General features: G+C 41.6%; 1 protein-coding gene across 1 annotated transcript in view; it reads left to right on the top strand.

Annotated features, from left to right (window-relative positions):
• Nucleotides 1-18,386, top strand: part of SMOC1 (SPARC related modular calcium binding 1) — a 133,557-nt gene that overhangs the window by 52,841 nt on the left and 62,330 nt on the right. The window contains exons 4-6 of the mRNA XM_026060989.1: nt 309-421; nt 11,116-11,215; nt 13,858-13,905. Of these exons, the coding sequence (XP_025916774.1) occupies nt 309-421; nt 11,116-11,215; nt 13,858-13,905 (261 nt within the window). The remainder of the gene's footprint in view (nt 1-308; nt 422-11,115; nt 11,216-13,857; nt 13,906-18,386) is intronic.

Below are 18,386 nucleotides of genomic sequence, written 5' to 3'. Positions count from 1 at the left end.
TCCCTCCAGGAAGACCTTTCACTGCGTGGAGCTTGTGCTCCTGCACTTGCTGGAAGAAACCTCCAGAGCCTTTGGATGACCTAGCCAGCTCTTCATTGAACTAGCTCATAGCTTGATTGACAGTCCCAAAAACAAACATGAACCCAGGCAGTGCTAACTCACAGCTGCCTTTTTAATGTGCAGGTAATGGTCCTTGATGCCTTGCATTTCTTTGTTTTTTTTTTCCCAGCTGCACAGTGCATCTGGTAGCTTTTGAAGAGGCCAAATTGTATTTGCAATCTGAGCGTGTTTTGCTTCTGTCTTTGTAGATGCTGGCCAAAGCAAGTGTCGATTAGAGAGAGCTCAAGCACTGGAACAGGCAAAGAAGCCCCAGGAAGCAGTCTTCATCCCAGAATGCAATGAGGATGGATCATTCACACAGGTAAAATGTCTATTGGCCTCTATCAGCCAGGTTCTCAGTGGCTGCAAGAGATTTGCTGTTAAGGGGTAAGCTCAGTGAGGATAGCAGTGCAGGTACACACTCAGGTTCACTTACTGAGGTGAAGGTGTTGCAAACTGAGGACTGTTTAATCAAGTGGAAATTTTGATTCAGTCACAATATGTACCTTAAAAGACACATATGCATGTGTATTGGCATCCACCTCCAGCATAGCATAGAAAATGTGTCATCTTTGCTAGAAGTTGCAGGGGAAGCCAAGTGTTTTCTGGAGATGAGCTGCAAACAGCATTGTGGCTCACAGAGAACAGGCTGGCTTCCACTGCTGTTACCTGTGCTTCATCTATCCCAGCAAAAGAGAGCTTCTCCCTAGAGCTGTCTTTTGAGCCTCTTACCTCTGCACAGCACTTGTTTGTGASAGACTCTTGCTTCCTGTGCTATTCCCCGTTATGCTTTGGGAGCCTGAAATGGAGATGATAAGACTGGTCATGAGATTTCTTTGGGTTTTTGATTCTGTAGTATTCACTTGCTGGAACTAAATGATATTCTGGGATTGTAGACTGTTTCATAATGCTGCTTCTCCTGAGAAACAGTTACTTCAGGCAGGGATAGCAGAGGAAGCATATATGTTTCTCATGGTTTGTTGGCCTTTAAGATTTATGTAAAATGAATAGTCAGTCATGGCCACTGAGCAGCCTTCATGAGTTGGGAGCAGTCCTACAGAATTCCAAAGAAGTTTAAGTAGTTGTGGCAAAAGGAAAGCAATCATGAAGGAGATTTTGGGAGGAAGAGTAATTTGTCAAGACAGGGTAGAAATGAATATTGATACTTGGCTGTCTTACTACAAACATACTGAATAGTGTCAAGTGGCCCATGTGCAGTTACCTAGCAGGTAAGAGGTATGTTGTCTGTTCAATTGGTGCAAGTCTCGAAAGCCAAAATCTGGCATCCCCTGTAACCTCAGATTTGTGGGCTTGGGTAAATCATGCAACCTCTTGGCTTTAGTTTCCATAGGCTTCCATATATCTAACACTGTTTTAGAGATCTTGTGCCTCAGAGAAATTTGAGGATTCATTAGTTGTTGTTTGCAAATTCTTTTGAAGGTTAAAAAAGAAAATCCAAAATATAATCAATATTGCTTCAAAAAGATGAGAAAGACTAGAAGCTTTGGGGCTTGTTCAAATGCTTTGTGATGCCTGGGGGAAGAGGAGAGGAAAGTGTGTGTTATTTTTTTTTTTTTTTTTTTTTTTTGTGATAACCCACCAAAAATCTTTATTCTCCCCAGCTTTACCCTGCCATTATCATCTGGTGTGTAGGAGTGTTTTTGTTTTGTTTTTTTGTTTTTTATAGTGAGGTGGGAAAAGTTTTATCTGTCCTGCCAACTTCTTTGCATACTACTTTGGAGCAGCATCCTATTTGTGTACAGTGTGGACCATCTTGGGAAAGTGGGGGGTAAGAGAGGAGGTAAGTGTTCTGTGTTGAGCTTTATAGTTCAAGGAGAAAAGGGGAAGGAAAGCTGACACTTCAATATGTCTCCTGTCAGCAGTCCATCACATGTTGGAGGGTAAAGTATAGGGTGCAAGTGAAACTTTTATACTAATAAGCTGGAATGAGAGTGCAGCTGATGAAACTGAAAGAAAGCTTTATTTGGTAGGTTGGTGCTAGTGTCTGGGTTGTTGAGCAGTTGATGGGCTGCTTTTCTGCACATTCCCTGGCTGATATGGGTTGCCAGTGTTTTCAGTGAAGGAGCAGCATGAAAGCACTTACAAAACTTGTGTGTTCTGAGCTGGAAGCCAAGCGATATTTCACATTCTTCCTACATTCGGTCCTTTTTAAAACAGATCTATGAACACCAAAATGCTTTTGTTTTACCTGGCATAAGGAAGGAAGCCTGCAATTCCTTTGTAAGTGGCATTAACTGAAGTTCATATCATTCCCTGGATGATAATGCRCGTGTTCCACATACCTCAGGAACCAGTTTCATCATTTGTATTGCAGCATTTAAGGTCGTTGTCCCCACGTAACATGTGAATGGAGAACAGTGTCTGAGGAAGATAACAGGTTTCAACCTGTGTTTGAGACAAATGTTTCTTTTAGCTTCTGGTCTAAATTAATTTAACTTTGATTTGAAAGGGTGATTAAAAATCAGAATGTTGGTGAACAGTCTAAACTAGTTTTGCTTCCAGCAACTTAGATCTGGTCTGGCGGGGGTCATCTGGGTGCTGCATCTCCTGTCCAGAGAATTTGTCTGAGCATGAGTAAAAACTTCTTTACTGTGAGTGTACTGGAACAGGTTACCCAGAGAGGTTGTGGAGTCTCCTTCCTTGGAGATATTCAAAAGCTGTCTGGACAGAACCTGGGCAATGTACTCTAGGTGATCCTGCTTGAGCAGGGGGGTTGGACTAGATGATCTCCAGAGGTCCCTTCCAACATCAACCATTTTGTCATTCTGTGATTCTGCGAATTGGCACCTCCAGGTTCTCTTCTGCAGAGAAGCCACCTAGGCCAGTTTTGTGAAATGTCTGAGGCCTTGCTGAAGTCAGCTCTGTGCTGTTACCAGTTTATTCTGGTTTGATACCTGGAGAGTAGCTCCATGCAGAATCTAAAATCCCTATTGGGAGTCCAGAACAGAGCAACATCTCTGGACAAAGTTTCTAGGAGCAATACCCACCATGCTTTTCAACTTTGAATCCCCATCTCAACAAAAATCTAAGCAGACCCACCCATTTCAGAATATACCCTGTACTTAGAATTGGTTAGGGACGTTTTTTCAACAACTCATCCCTTCCTCTCCACCCTCATGCAGATTTATAGAAACATTCTGAGCAAATTTTATTTTGGAGAAGTCTTTTGGGTAAAAGAAAAATTCTGATCAGAGAGGAAAGAGAGAGAAAGATGTATGCACACATGTAGAGTATCAAATGTCTGAATTGTTATAGCACTAACCTAGAATGTGGATGACCTATCTTGAGCTGACCTGGGTCCAAAGCTAAGCCTCTGTTGTAGATGCATACACAGTAGGTTATAGGGCCCAAATAATCTTCCTTCTCATCAGACTTCAAAAGGTCTGGGGTTTCGTCTCATAATTATTGGAAATTCTTGAATTTTTCAGGAGTGAAAAGCATGAACAGTGCTCGTTTGGAAACTGCATTTGGTAGTGTAACAKTCTCTTCACAGAATCTGGTTGATCTTGACCAGATTGGACTGTTGATTTTGTGTTTTGTCATCATCCTGTCAATTAGAAGCCAATTGCAATCACGTGTGTAAGCATTAAGTGAGGCTGTTCCTCTAAGATGCTCAGGTCTGTTCTTACCACCTCTTAGAATTGCGTGCAGTACAAAACTGCATGAGTTTTGGGGCTGAATCCACCATTGACTGGAGAGGACTGATGGCTTGTGAACACAACATAGCTACTCTGCTGTTCTGTGACATGTACTGCATTGCGGGTAGCAAATGAGGGGAGACCATAATCACCTTATTTCCTCCTGCTTCCCTGCAGTAAAACCAACTCTGAGACCGGACAGTTAGATGTGTTAACAATGGTAAAAGTAAAAGGGAGGATGGCCTGAGGGCAAAGACCTTAGTTTGGTTTGCATTTAAACCCTGCTTAGAGTTATTGCGTATGTCTTGAGCACACGTATAATCTCTCTTTTCATAGTCTGCAAATCTAGAACAAAAAAAAGTGTTCCACTGGCTCTCTTGCTTGGATTGCCAATTTTCCTAGGCAGGGCTAGTCATAATGGGTTTTGTGTACTGCATCAAGGGGAACAGGCACCTGTCAAATTAGCATTTTCCATTACTGTTTTTATGCACCACATCAGCTGCTTGCTTTATTCTAGGAGTTCATGTATTGCAAAGATCTCTTCAAATCCCCTTTTGATACTGCTTGTACATCTAAAAATGTAGCATGGATTTGCAGCATAGAAGAGGTGGTGGCATGGCAGGCATGACGGGATGACAGTAAGTGAGAGCAGACCTGATGAACTGTTCTAGAAAATGGAGCAGGGCTATTTCTTTGCATTTCAGTCCTGTGTGGGGAATACAACTTCCTATAAGAAAGGCTGTCTGCACTTATCTGCATGGTTATATTACTGTGGGTTAAAATGCAAGTTATTCACAACATAAGAGTGCTTGTTTGATATAAGTAATTTGATTAATCGTATATAACTGAGGTCGCATACTGTTGTGCAGAATTGTACATTGCTAAAACCAGTTTCTGTATCCAAGACTCACTCTCTCCTTTTTGTTATTATGCTGTATTTTGCATAAATGCCATTCCCTTTCCATGCTGCACTTAACCTGCTGTGATCTGTTCTTCATAAACAACAGGCTGTATTGGGTAATCTGCACACTTTCTTTTGCTGCTTAGTGCCATTGAGTTTGTTGCCATGGGCTGAGAGACTTGCATTCTTCACAGTTTTCCCCCAAGGAGTTTTTTAGAAAAGGTTGTTGAGCTTTTAAACAGCATCAGTTTCAGACAGATGATTATGAACATGTATAATCTCAACCCTTCTTTGGCAATGTAGTCTTGTGTGGCTTTTTGTGGTGTGTCTTGCTTTTTGCCACCTCCTTCCACTTGTCTAGCTTTGGTTTCTTTTCTTTGCAAGTTCACATGCAAGTAGCTGAGATCAATATTCTCCTTGGAGAGTTTCTTTGAGTTTAGGACTCTGTGTTGCAGTGATGCAGTTGTTATGCAGCACTGAGATTTCTCTTACAGCGAGTGCATCAGTCACACTTGTCTTCTGATGATGGGGTCAGTAGCTGTTTTTCATCATCAGACAGAAATCAGACAGCTTTCAGAACACTCTAACATCTGACAATGTAAGTCTGGTTGGAGAGAGTAATGTGTATCATRGCCTATAGCAATAGTTTCATTCTGTGATGCACTAATCCTTGTACAAGGTACCGTCAGTCCTACTTTCTCCTAAGCCCCACAGACAGACATCTTTCTGCAAAAGTGGGAGACACTCTGTTAGCATTCAGTGCCGTTTCACAATCTAAGTCTGTCTCTCTGCATGGGTTACAATAGCATGATGCTGAACAGACTTAGAAACTCATTCCTTAATGCAGTGGAGTGCTGCGTGGCATTGTGTAGACATGTCCCACATTCCCTGGAAGCTGTATATTATTCCATTATTCAGTGCTTGTACTCTAGCAATATTAAGCTCTCAAGGACTTACCTCTCCTTTTGGAAGGGAGGAGCACACTCACTCAATTAAAGAAACTGTTCCTTCATAAGGAATCTGGACTTCAATCAGTAGATAGTTCTGGCTTTTTTGATTATGGGAAGACATCCCTTCTGTAAAAGACAATAGCTGGAACTCTTTGTAAATACCAGAATTTGCCTGCTAGTTGTGAACTCACCTTCCTCCTCCAGATTTCATTTTGCCTTCCATCTGTACATTGAACTAAAGATAACCCATGGTAAGGAGGTGGCAACTCAAATTATATACAGTATTTCTTCAAGGAAGTACCAGTCAAGAGAGCAAAGGAATAGACTCTTAAAACGAGAATGGGCATCCTTTATGGAATGGGACAAGGTAAGATCATTCCTTTCTAATTTTAAGGGTCATTTTCTGCACCTGAAGCAGAGGTCCCATGTGCATTTAGCTCAGGAGTCCCTTTTCTGAGTTAAAAATGGTATCTGTGCCAAAATGTTTGTGTTGGGAATACCCTAGAACATGGCTAGGATTCTTTCACCACAAATCACTTCTGTCCCTGGTTATAGTAATAGTGAAAAATTTCTGTGGAGCAAGCATTTCTTGACTGGTGCATAGGTGTGAGGAAGGTGGGTGCTGTGCCCTCACAGGAATATTTGTGTCTGTACAATGTCATTGGGAAGAATTAAATGTGAGCAGAGAACATTTAAAAAAAAAAAAAAAGTGACAAGAAGGATTTCAGGTTTTAAAAGCAATTCTGAGGGAGCTCGAACTTAAGATGCAGACTGATTGATAGTTTCCTAAAATTGTCTATAGAGGAAAGGCAGGCTTCTGATGATAGTTGGCTGACTTTTGATGTAGCAGAAAGAGTACAACAAGATCCAGGGTCTGTGTGGTACAGCAAGACATTTAAACTAGAACAGAGGTGTCACCGCTTAGAGAAGGATAAATAGCCATCAGGCCAGTGTGCAGATTATCTGCCACTAATTTGGGACTAGAGGACATTCTAGATGAGCCTCAATAGCTTGAAAAATAAAAGGCATGATTAAAGAGTTCTCATGTGAATCTCTGTTGCTCCTGCTGTCTGCCAGAGGACCTACTGGTTTTTGATAATTTATTTAGTCGTTTTTACAGTATTTACAAGTAGAAACTGAATGCAAATAGGCTTTGGTGCCTGCCACACACCCTGTGAGTGCAGGCAGTGGCTTGGCTGTGTGCCCTCACCCTCAGCAGCCTCCTTCCAAAACTGAAAATGTTTTCTTTTTCTCCTCTGAAATATTGTTTTGAATGCAGAAGGAGTGTTTTTCTTCTTCCCTTCTCCTCTCCACCCTCCATTATTAAAGAAGCCAGGAAACATTTGTTTTTGTCTGAGCTGCCATTGGATAGGAATCCTTTATCAAACTCTTTGTCTGAACAGCATTTACAGAATAGTCTGAATGTTGTTGTTATTGTGTTCAGCGCAGTGCTTGTCCAAGACCCCATCAAGCCTCTTACAGCAAGCTCCAGCTTTCTATAACCATAGAGACTGGTTTCAGCCATCACAGAATTACTGTTTTACCCCTGCTATCTCCTTCATACATGTTCATACAACTTTTCTCCCACTTCCAGTTTTCTTTTTTTTGGAAACGAGCCCAAATGTCAAATGGCTGTAAACGGATGATCCAACTAGCTTGTTGAGAAGTTTTGGACTGCTGTGGAATCTGATTCTGGCATTGACAGCGAGATATTGAAGAAATCCCAACAATGGCAGCCTCTTCTCTCAAGAATTAAGAGGCAGAGGAGCCTGCCAGTGACTGTAGTTTTAATGTTTTCATATTTTAATGAATGTGATGAGGAAAGAGGTTCATTCAGTTGCTAGCATGTTAGCTGCTGTTTGATTTCACACGTTGTAATGCGGGGAACAGAGGAGCAGCTGTCACGCTCTTAATTTGGGCAATGGTGACAGAGCAATTTTTGTTGGATATGTCCCTCATGCTTTTCATCCTTCAGTTGTGGCATAATTGAGAGGATATATCCCTTACTCCTAAAAAGTAGAAATTGTCTTCCTGCGTCTTCCTGCATAATCACAGATTCGGGTGCTACAGGACTTCAAACTACACTTTGATTTTTGAAAGTGTAGCTGTTAATGGGGAATCAGTCAAAAACCCACAATGCTTTGCAGGTTTTATTTCTTTGATTCCGTGTTATAACTTAAAATGTTCAGCTGTTTGACAGCCGTATGTTAATTGGAGATGTCAAGCTATATCTGTGGTGTGCCTTTCCACCAGTAGCAAGGGTTCTGTACCTGAAACTCACTTAGCGATCAAGTTTATTTTGTTTGAAGAATTGATAATGCCTTTCCCTGACACAATACTTAGCTTTGTGAGGCTAATGAGAGCAGACAAGGAGGAGCTGAACTCACTTTTGTTTAAAGAAAGAAAGAAAAAAAGCCTTTTGGAAAATCCCAAATAAGAAACCAAATAGCTAAGAATTAGATTTGTGCAGTAAATTGGCGTCACTTTCACATGATCACTCTTCTGACTATAGCAGTATTTAATAATTTTGCTACTCTGGGAGTAGGATAAGAAAGAGGTTGAATTTCAGGCAGAAAATGTAAATGCGGATTTAGCATAATAAAACCTAAATCCAAGTTCACTGGAAATAGTAAAAAGTCGTGATTTTTCAAGATTCCTTGCTACAGGAGCTGTGGAAGATGTTAGTTTCTGAGGAATAGCTGACACTGTAAACGCTCTGTGTAGTTTTAGAAATGATACTGAATCAGCTGGTATCTTCAACTTTTTCCAAGCCATAGCAGAGCTATGGAATTGATTAAAAAAAATACACCAGGTCCTTTTTTCAGTCTTAATGCTGCAAACTCCCTAGACTGTAAGCATCTCCCAACATGAAGACATTCAGGAAAGTCAACTGCAATGGTTTTTGAGGTTTCTGAAGTGTCTGTTCTTTGTGGGTAGTTGCCTAGTCTTTAGGAATGAAAGAGTAAGGGCTGAGTCCACATCAGCTACTGTTATCCACAGTAGGAAAGTTCTTTTGTGCTGCAATAGAACATTTGGTTGATGTGAAAGTGCTGGCAATCTGAGACTTATTGCTTGTTTTTTATGATGGGGTGGGGAGGGAAGAAGGGGCCATGGGATATCTGTCCATGGAAGACCAGACTTCATTAGTTTCATTGCTCACAAAATTACTTAGATTTTATGAGTGTGATGGGCTTGAGTTACATAATTGAATGGTATGTAATTGGCAGCTCTCCCTTGGGATGAGCTGCATAACTTGCTCTTGGCTAATGCGTCTATCCTAAACTTATGTCGATATATTTCTTGGAGCACTTTGTCATGAAATTTGTACTTTGTTGTTTTCTGAAGGTTTGGCTGAAGGGCTATCATGACCTGGGTACACCAGGTGTTCCAAAAGTAGGTGATGCATGTATGTTTTTACATATTACTGCATAGAAAGAGTACAAATATATAATTAAACAAGTGCACTTTGTATTTTTTTGTAAAACATTTGTGCCCAAATGCTGGGGTGTATAATGGCTTTTTTCTGAAAAAGTGGTGCAAAATACAGACAAATACTTTTCTGTAAAGTAACATGGAATGGTCTTGCCCTATGAGTTCCTGTCCTGGAATATAGTTTAACCTGTGGGTAAGATTTTTACAGTTGATGCTTTGGACATGAAGACAACTTCTTGTGCTCTTGAGTATGCAACAATGTGCATGTGATCAGCAAAAATAAACACTAAACACAAAAACCCAAACAGTTCCATCACACTTGTTTTGAATGTTCCATTGATTAGACTGAGCAATAAGAAATATTTTGCAGCTTGATTAATCACTAATTATATTCATGGTGCTTTTGAGTAATTTGCAATCAATTTTGTGGTGTATTGAGAGAATAAAAGTGAAAGTGTTCGGATAGCAGTGACAGTGACTCTAGAAACATGAGTACATGAGATTATTGTTGGTTTTGGCCACTAAATGTGAACTTGGCTCGAGGCAAAATGATTGCTTTGCAGGTTAGTAAAACCCAAGATAAACACGTGATGCTGTGTTATATTTGCTCTTAGATCACGTCTTAGGTGATATTCAGAGCCTTTAAAAAGACCAWCATAAAGCCTCTGAACAAGCTCTGCTGCCTTTGGGAATTGGAGCCAGCTGTCAGCAAGGGGGAATACCTGGTCTAGCTCTGAAGGATCCGAAATGAAGGGAATAGGACAAACACCTCATCGCTCTTCTGTGTGGAAAAGATTGGAATGGGAAGTCAGCTTCAGTGAACTTGCTCAGAAAAAATCAGAGAATGGGCAGAATCCAATTTGAAAGTAAAATAAAAAGGTAGTTTCTGAAATGATCTTACTTCATGACTCTTTTGAAAACTGAGTAGATGGARCCAGCTCTAGTTTTTAGTAATGTAGGCATTTCTATACTATTTCAAGATCCTGGAAGTCCTGCGTGCAGACTCGGTCATAGCTGAAGGTATGTTTGCTGGAAAGTGTTTCTGAAACTGTTAGTGTTTATACAGATATCTGTATCATGATTGTTTACTTTTGTCTTAAGGGAAGTCAGAAGGCATCCTGAATTTCATCCAAATGCTGATCATTTTGTGAAAGCTGAGGCAAAGGCTATGGTTAGAGGATTTATTAAACTGGATGGAACTATGGTGCCACTGAAATAGTATCTGCATGGGCATGACTAAGAAGAGTCTGCTAGATCAGGATCCGTCTTTTCTTACTTTAGAGGTSCACAGTTGAACTACTCCCTGTGGTTTCCCTTCATGGTGATGGAAAGAACTGGGCAATTCTAGACATCTCGTTCAGATGCAGAGCTTTAAAGTTAAGCAAGATTAATCTTATGCTGTGTATTTTTGGCTTCTTATGGCCTTCATCAAATGTTCTTAAGTCCTTATCAATATGTGAAGAGCAAGCATGTTGGATCTTGCTCCTGCTGCCTGAGTTGACGTGGGGCCGGGAGAACTCAGATCTATCTGGAGAAGGTATGTTATCATAATAAGGCAGTGTTCCATTTTTTCTGCCATGTTCACTGAACAAAATGTTCTCAAAATGCCCACAGAATGCTCTTCTCAAACGCTGGTTGTGGAATCAGGGGCTGGGGTGGCCTTTCCTCAGCCCAGCTGGGATGCACTGGGAATCCAAGGAGAAATTTTTTAATGGTGAATAGTAAATAGGATCTAGAAAATGGTGGAAAAAGATGAAACACAGCTGCTGCAAACTCAAACTGAAGTGTTCTCAGCTGATTATCTGTAACTACTTTTGTATCCTGAGTTGGAAAGCAGCTAATGGGGTTGGAGTAGAAGAAATAATCTTTCTGTGTGTGTGTGTGTGTAGGAAGAAAGTCTGTTAAAACCACATCTACCTAAGTCAAAGATGCTCTTTTGCATGACCTTCTCACTCTGAAGCATTTGTTTGTGATGATTCTGAGCTGGGATTTCCACCAAGATGCTGGGTTACAATAGAAATAGTGGGTGATAGAGCAAGAAATGAAATGCCTTGCTCTTTGTTTTATCAAACAGGTGCAGTGCCATACCTACACTGGATACTGCTGGTGTGTGACACCTGATGGGAAGCCTATTAGTGGCTCTTCTGTACAGAACAAAACTCCTGTATGTTCAGGTACTGTGGGAGTGGCTTCAACAAACACTTATTTGGTAATGGAAGGGGAATGGAGAGAATGTGTCCTGTTCTGAGGGCTTAATCTTTTCAGGTGACCTAGCAGTTTACCCAGTTTAAAATTGCAGTTGTGCTTGTATTTCCCTGTTTGCTTGCCTGCATTTGAACCCTGCAAGGAAGCTTGGTCTGTGTCCCCTGTATCATTGCATCCTGCGGTTAGGCTACAGACGCTCCTGCAAGGCTCACTGGGAAAAAATCACTAAGAAAACAAAGTGGAACCACAACTTACAGTAGCTAAGCCAGAATAGCAGTATTGCCATATATATAAATCAAGAGGTTCCCATAAAAGTTGGGGTAACTTTAATCCTTTTCCATGAGCTGTATCAAGTGGACCATGAAATCATGTTGCCTTGCTTAGTGACTTCAGTTGAAACTTCGGTAAGGCTGTTCTGTGAGAAACTGGAAATTGTTGCTAGCCCCCAAATTTGGGGTCCTGCTGTTATAATGGATTTGAGTCTTCTAGTTATGCTGCTCAGTTCCAGGATTCCCCTGTTTGTGTTGTGGGGCTGGACAGCACTGGACTCGCGCTACAGCTCACATGAGGGAGGTGCAGAGGCAGGACAGGAAGGTTGTGAGACTATTAGGTCATTGGTTTTGTAACGCRAGATGCCTCAGTGCTCTCAGTCTGACACTGCTTTCTGTAGCTCTATGGTTTACTGAACTGTCAGCATTGCACTCGGGTATTCTAAATCCATCCTCTTCTGTACTTGAAGCAGGCTGATGTTGGGCATCCCTTTTTCTCTTTTTCTCCCCCCCCCCCCGCCCCAATTCACTGTGGCAGCCCAGGGCCCAAATGGGATGAGTTTGGGGTGGAATGCAAGCTCTAGACTTTCTGTATGGCCCTGATTCCTAGTGTAGCTTTTAGCTCTATGAGCTGCTGTGAGCAGAGCTGCTGTGGCAGTAGCACACTAGACACAAGGAAGGATGGGAACCTGTTTCGTGATGTTTGGCAGAACTCAGGTGCAGCACTGGCATTTTGCGCCCCCAGTGCCTCTCCCCTCCCCTGCCCCCCAAAAGAAAAAAAAGAAAGAGAGTGGGCATAGGAGTGTGTGTCAAACACATTCRGTTATGCCATGTAGGGACTGCTGCTGCCTCTGGCTTCATGCTTGCAGTGTGCACTCCCAGGGTATTTAATGCATTTCTCCTTTCACACCTTGCACCATTTGTCCTTTAGACTGCTGCCACACTCCCATCTAACTTTTTTCTTTTCTTTCTTTAATCCTCCTTGCCTTATTTGGAGAGCTCTTGGCTGTATTCATGATAATGAGCAAAAATAGTGACTTGAAGGAGGGTTCATGAGTTGAGCTGGAGAACTATCAAGGACCAGTGGGTCAAATACTGTAGTTTCAGGGGGCACTAGATGTTTCAGTGGTACATGGAAGGAAACTTAAAACTAATATCCTGTTTTTCCACAAGGCAAAATGCTACATTAATTTGGCTTAAGCCTTAGAATATGACTTTTCTCCACTGTTCCCTGTGTATAGTTTTGGTAGGGCATGTTTTAGGGTGTATTTTCCTGATTTGTTCTTTTAATCTTTGAGCCTTTTATAAACCTGTGTTACTAGGAAACTATTGTGGTTGGTTGGTTTGTTTTGTAGGACACACAGGTTTTAGACTTATGACTTATTGAAATAGTGTATGTGCTTATGCACTTCCTACTTTTAATTCAGCTGTAGATCTGTGATCAACTGATCTGCAAGTGAAAGAGCCTAGGAAATAGAGTTTTAGGATAGGGTTTGTCTGGACCAGACTAGTAGGCCTGTCAAAGCTGCCTCCTTTGGAACTGACTTGATCCACATATCCTGACAGATCAGTCATTGTAATTCACTAGCACAGCTTACTAAGGGTGCAAGGAAGAATCAGTTTCTGGGGAATAAAGCTATTCCAAAAAAAAAAAAAGTTTGTCATAAACTTTCACACTTCCATAATGGATTTGTTCAAATAGCCTTTATTATCTACTCTGCTTTTAATGGAAAACTGCTTGACAAAGCCCTGAAGCAAACTGCAGAAACAAATGCAGACTGTTAGTTGTATGAAGATTTAAGTGCATATTAAGAAACAGCAGATATGTCCTATTCAAGTACCTGCTGGATCTTATCCTATGTTCCTTTTCAAACAGCTGGGGATGTTCAGGGGTTAGTTGAAATTCATTTTCTGGAAACTCTGTCCCACTTAATCCCTTGCCTTTAGAATTCTGCCCCTTGCATGGCCTGCACAAACTCTCCCCACGTGGTTTTGATCTTCCTGACATTTGCAAATGGAAGAAGTGACTCTCTTTTATTTTTCCTTCTTGCTCTTGAATTTATTCCATGTTTCTTACTAATGCACTRCTCTGAGCTCTTTCAAATCACTGGATCCATCTACTAAAGATTTCTTGTTTGCTCTGACCCTATCCTTAGTGCGTAAAATGTCCTTATGCTATCCTAGCTGGTTGAAGCTACAGGATTTCTGAATCCTAAAATGAGTTGTTGGCAAGTAAAACGGACACTTTGTGTGTTGAAATTTTGATTGTGTTCATATGATTGCATGTCTTGTGTGATCATGCAGCACCTTAAAAGATCTCTCTTTCTTTTTTTTTCCTTTAGGTTCTGTAACTGATAAACCATCAAGTCAGGTTAACTCAGGAAGGAAAGGTGAGTGGAGTCCTGTGCTCCAGCAAGTTGTTTTGTAATAACAGTTGCCCTGCCAAGTCCCTTGAGATAACTCTAGAACTTGGGTTTCTAAACAGCTCTATGTGTGGGAGGCTTACGTGCCTCTAGACCTCCCCCATCAGCAGAAGAAAGAAGATGAAAGTCTGTTTATGCATCACCCTATGGAGTACAAAACTATGTGCTCTGCTCTGCGCTCAACAGCTGAGATGAAGTATATGAAAGCAGAGCCTCCCAAAGGAATGGCTGATACAAGACATCTTTGCTTGTTGACCTTGATGTTAAGTACTGAGCATTGCTCAGTAAAATCCCTAGAGAGTAGGGAGGCCAGCAGTATGATTAGTATGTTACTGGGAGTCAGGAGTGCCAATGTCATGATTGTGGCCTTAGATGCACTGAAAGATTTTGTGTGTGTGTGTATGTATGTATGTGTGTGTATGTGTTGCATAAAATCCTCTGGACAGCTGGAGCAGAGTCAAAGCCTGGGTGCTTCCCAAAATCTCACCCTTTTGTGCATTAGGCATTGGTCCTCCTTCATTTTTCACTCTCTTTTTCAGTCCTTGCCTTTCCTGAGCAAGGCACTAGATGTGTTGCTCCCCTTTTCCGGTATGTATGTGTAGCCCTTCCCTTTGTCCTCTGATCTGCATTCATTGAAGTCTTGAGAGAGGTGACTGCTGGAGTATACACTGAGGAGTCAAGTTTGTCTTTAGGCCTTCTCCACACCCTAATTTCCACCGTGTCCTCCCCCTTCTCCCCCTCCACTGTCAACTTTTCAGTTTGTCTCCTTACTGCAGGAAAACTACATTGAGTGCATTCTCACTCCTCCCAGGAAACAGCCTTCACTCACACCAGCAGAAGTTCCTGTTTTGGTATCTGAAGCAGGATTTTTACTGTTAACTCTCTAAACCTCCTCCTGGCACTTCAAGTGCTCCTGGCACTTTGAAATGCATGAAAATGCCTACCTTGATGCCTAATCTTAATTTGAAAAACATATTCCATGCTGGGACTGTCAATCAAGTCCTGAAAACACTTAAAAGGAATTGTAGATTGTTGAGCTCAGGGCAGTGCTGTATTTTGAACGTATTTCCATGTCTGCTCTCCAGTCAATTGTTCGTGTGTGGTAGCTTAGGAAAAAGTAGGGAGAAGAAAGATACAAGGAAAAATACTTAGTTAAGACTGAACACTGAAACCTGTTTCTTATTTTAGGTAAGGACATGTCTCTGTAAACCTGTAATTATGTGTTAAACCTGACAACCTGTATAAYTGGAACTTGAATGCATCATTATCATTCTATTAATGCAATCCTTGCTAGTCTAGCCTGAAGTACAGGCAAATCAAGTAGCTCATGCAATCTGCATTATTTTTGAGTGGGGGTTGTTTGCAGGCTTCTTACCTGAGTTGTTCTGGTCTGTTCTGCTAGAATGAAAAGCAACTGACCCTGGATTCCATACAGAACAGGAGCAAAGGGTAGAATTTATAAGCTTGGTCTTTCCRTTTCACTCCTTTTATTAACTAAGAGGTTGGGATATACAGAAAAAGAGAACTGTAAATGGATGAAATTAGTCTAAAATTTGTAATATAAACTGACTCTCCTTGGTGTTGCCTCTGGCATCCTGTCTTGAGAATGGTGTGCTTGGCCACATGGCCACAGAAACATCCTATGCAGTAGCTGTCAGGAAAAGGAAAATATTTCCCTTTGGGCTAGCATTCTTCAAGCAAATCATGTAAACTTCCCATTATCTCCAATTCTGGCTCTGTTCCTGTCTGTTGGAAGCCTCCACACAAGCCACTTCAGCCTTTCTCCATCGTGTTGGAAAAAATCTGTGTGTGTGATTATTAAATAGTCTGTACATGTCTAAATGCCTTTTAAAATAGTGTTTTTTAGAAGCTGAAATAAAATCTGGTTTAAAATCTGAGGAAGCTAACATTACTACTTCAGCTGCTGATGAATATCTAATCTAAAAACGGATTTGACTTCCTTATCAGTGCTTTTTCTTGACTTACATTCCCTCGATTCAAAACTCCAGTATTGTGTCAGCCAGCCTGGCTACTTTGAAGGGTTTTTCTGGAGGTCTGGCTTCTATGAAGGCTGGTGGCTAGATAGCGTGGATATAACTGTCCATTCTAGCTGAGTGTCCAGGCTCTTTCTGCAAAGATTGCTCTTTGCGAGAAGATGAAAAAAGGTTGGAAGAGGAGGGATACAGCAGGAACTGGGTCAGTGATGACCTTTTCGTTGTACAGGCATATTTTGGAAGCTTCTGATATCACTTTGGACACCTGCCATATGACTTAGGAGCTTTTGGACTTTTCCCTGCACAGCAGACTCCTCTTTCCACCCCTGAATGAGCATCTCTGGGACAAGTAGCATTATCTGGCACAGAAAGGCTCTCTCAGGAGGAAAAGGAGTAGCTAAGACTCTCAAAAGTGATTTCCTTTGTCCTATTCATACAGAAATATAAAATATGAAGCTAATATACTTTGTGTGATGTTGGTGCCTTTCAAGTCTTTAGGGCAAAACAGCTCTTTGGACAGAGGCTGCTGTACCTAGGAAGCAGTACAGATGGGTAGGCTTAAGCTATTATATAAGAAATGAAAGGGAAGATTTTGCTAGCATATCTCCTACAGCAGTGACAAATTAATGCTGGAAGGAGAAAAGGGCTGGTTGTCAGTAATAACTGTCTTTCTCCAAATGTTTAGCCTCTTTTCCATCCTGTGTAGGCCTAGCTTCTGGAGGTCAATGGTTATGGTCACTAGATGGTGTGAAGTAACATGCACTTGCCTTTCATAGGCTTTCTCACTACTGATGAAAAGAAAATGAAATGGCTTTTTTGGTCACGTGGCTTGGCATGTAGTTCCAAAAGTGGCTCAGTGAAACCTTCTGCAGAGAACAGGCAAGAGTGCTGGCAAGAAATGCTTTTTATTTTTAAATCCCGTGCTCTGGTTGTCCAGAGCTCTGCTGCTATTACCATAAGATGCAATGCCAGTTACTCATACTGTTTGCCCTGTAAGGAAAATTTAAATCAAATCAAATTGGCACCAAACTTAAAACTTCAAAATAGCAAGTATTGGTTTATTCTGTGTCTGAGAAATGCTCTGCTGTTGGAATGCAGAGCAGACCTGTGCCTGGAAAGGAGGAGGTACATTCTTATGTAGTAGAATGGAAGCCCAGGTTGTCCATTATATACTTGGTGCATGAACTTGTAGTTCAGACATTTACTGCTGTTCCTCTTATGCTGAATTCAGCCTGGTTGAAGTTTATATAAACTAAGTGTTTGCAGGTTGGTCCCTCTTGCCCCAATTCTGTTAGGCTTGGGGGAGTGGGACGACGAGTGTGGAAAAATGCGACTACGTCAAGAATGCTGCTAGTAGTGAAGGGTATATTTGAAATTCTGCCTTGCGCAGGCAGAGCCAGAAAATGCTAACTGATAAATTAAATATTAAAATTTCATCATCACTTTTTTTTCCATGGACAAAAGCTGATTCAAAATCCTTTGGACCTTCTGCTCTTTATTTGATACTCTTAAAAGAATTCTAGTCTAGATCTGTTGTGCTTCATCCTTTGCTAAGGAATATCCTGTTGCTTTGCTTTTGCCTATTCAGTATTCAGATGTCTGTTCCAGCCCATTTGTCTCCTGAAAAGTGGCTGACACTACCTCTTCAGTCAAATTATTTTGGCATTGGCATTCTGTTTGCTTCTCGTATTGGAATAAAGGAGATAAGTTCAAATGTGTTGTTGTGGCAGCACTGGAGTCTGACCGTATAAGGCATCTCACCCTTTTCATCTCCAAGATTTTGTGCCCTAATGCAACACACGTCAATGTCAAATGTTTGTCCCAGGCTACAGTTTGTCAGATAGATGAATTGAAGCTTGGTAAGGTCTTTGTCCTTCCCATGTCATTGCCCTCTCCTCGAACCCTTTAGAGCAGGCTCTAACTCTCTACTTCTCCCCTTTCTTGCATGGTGCCCATCACTGTGCTGTAGTAAGGGCTAAGTTTTCCAAAGACCTCAGTCCATACCTTAGCAAGGTGGGGAGTGATGAGGGAATATTGCCTATTTTCCCCTCCCACCTTCCCAAGCTACAGTGTCTGTGCCACTGTGTTAATTCCTGTTGGGCTGACCTTGAAGTTTGCAGGTACCATGCATCACTGTTCTTAAGCAGGTGGAGGCTCAAGGAGAATGCATCAGCATGCAGGCTCTTTCCTGCTCTACAAACTTCAGGAAAAGGACCTGCTTGCAGCAGGTGTTGGCCTCTGTGTGGTGACTTGAGGGGGTGGGAGGACAGGGGAGGTGAAAGTCTTTGTGGTAAGCCTATGAGGCTCCAAACCATCTTAATACTACTAGCTGTGCTTGGATTGACACTGCTCAGCATCCTGCGTTTCTCCAGCACCCTCTGTCCTGGCATCCTTACCCGAAGAGTGCTGGCCAACTTGGGAGCACAGTGGTGCAGGAACAGCAGCTTATGGGCT

This window comes from Apteryx rowi, unplaced genomic scaffold, assembly GCF_003343035.1.
Source record: "Apteryx rowi isolate R43461 unplaced genomic scaffold, aptRow1 scaffold_173, whole genome shotgun sequence".
NCBI lineage: Eukaryota > Metazoa > Chordata > Aves > Apterygiformes > Apterygidae > Apteryx > Apteryx rowi.
The sequence above is the reverse complement of the archived record's forward strand: the minus strand, read 5'-3'. Positions and strand labels throughout refer to the sequence as shown.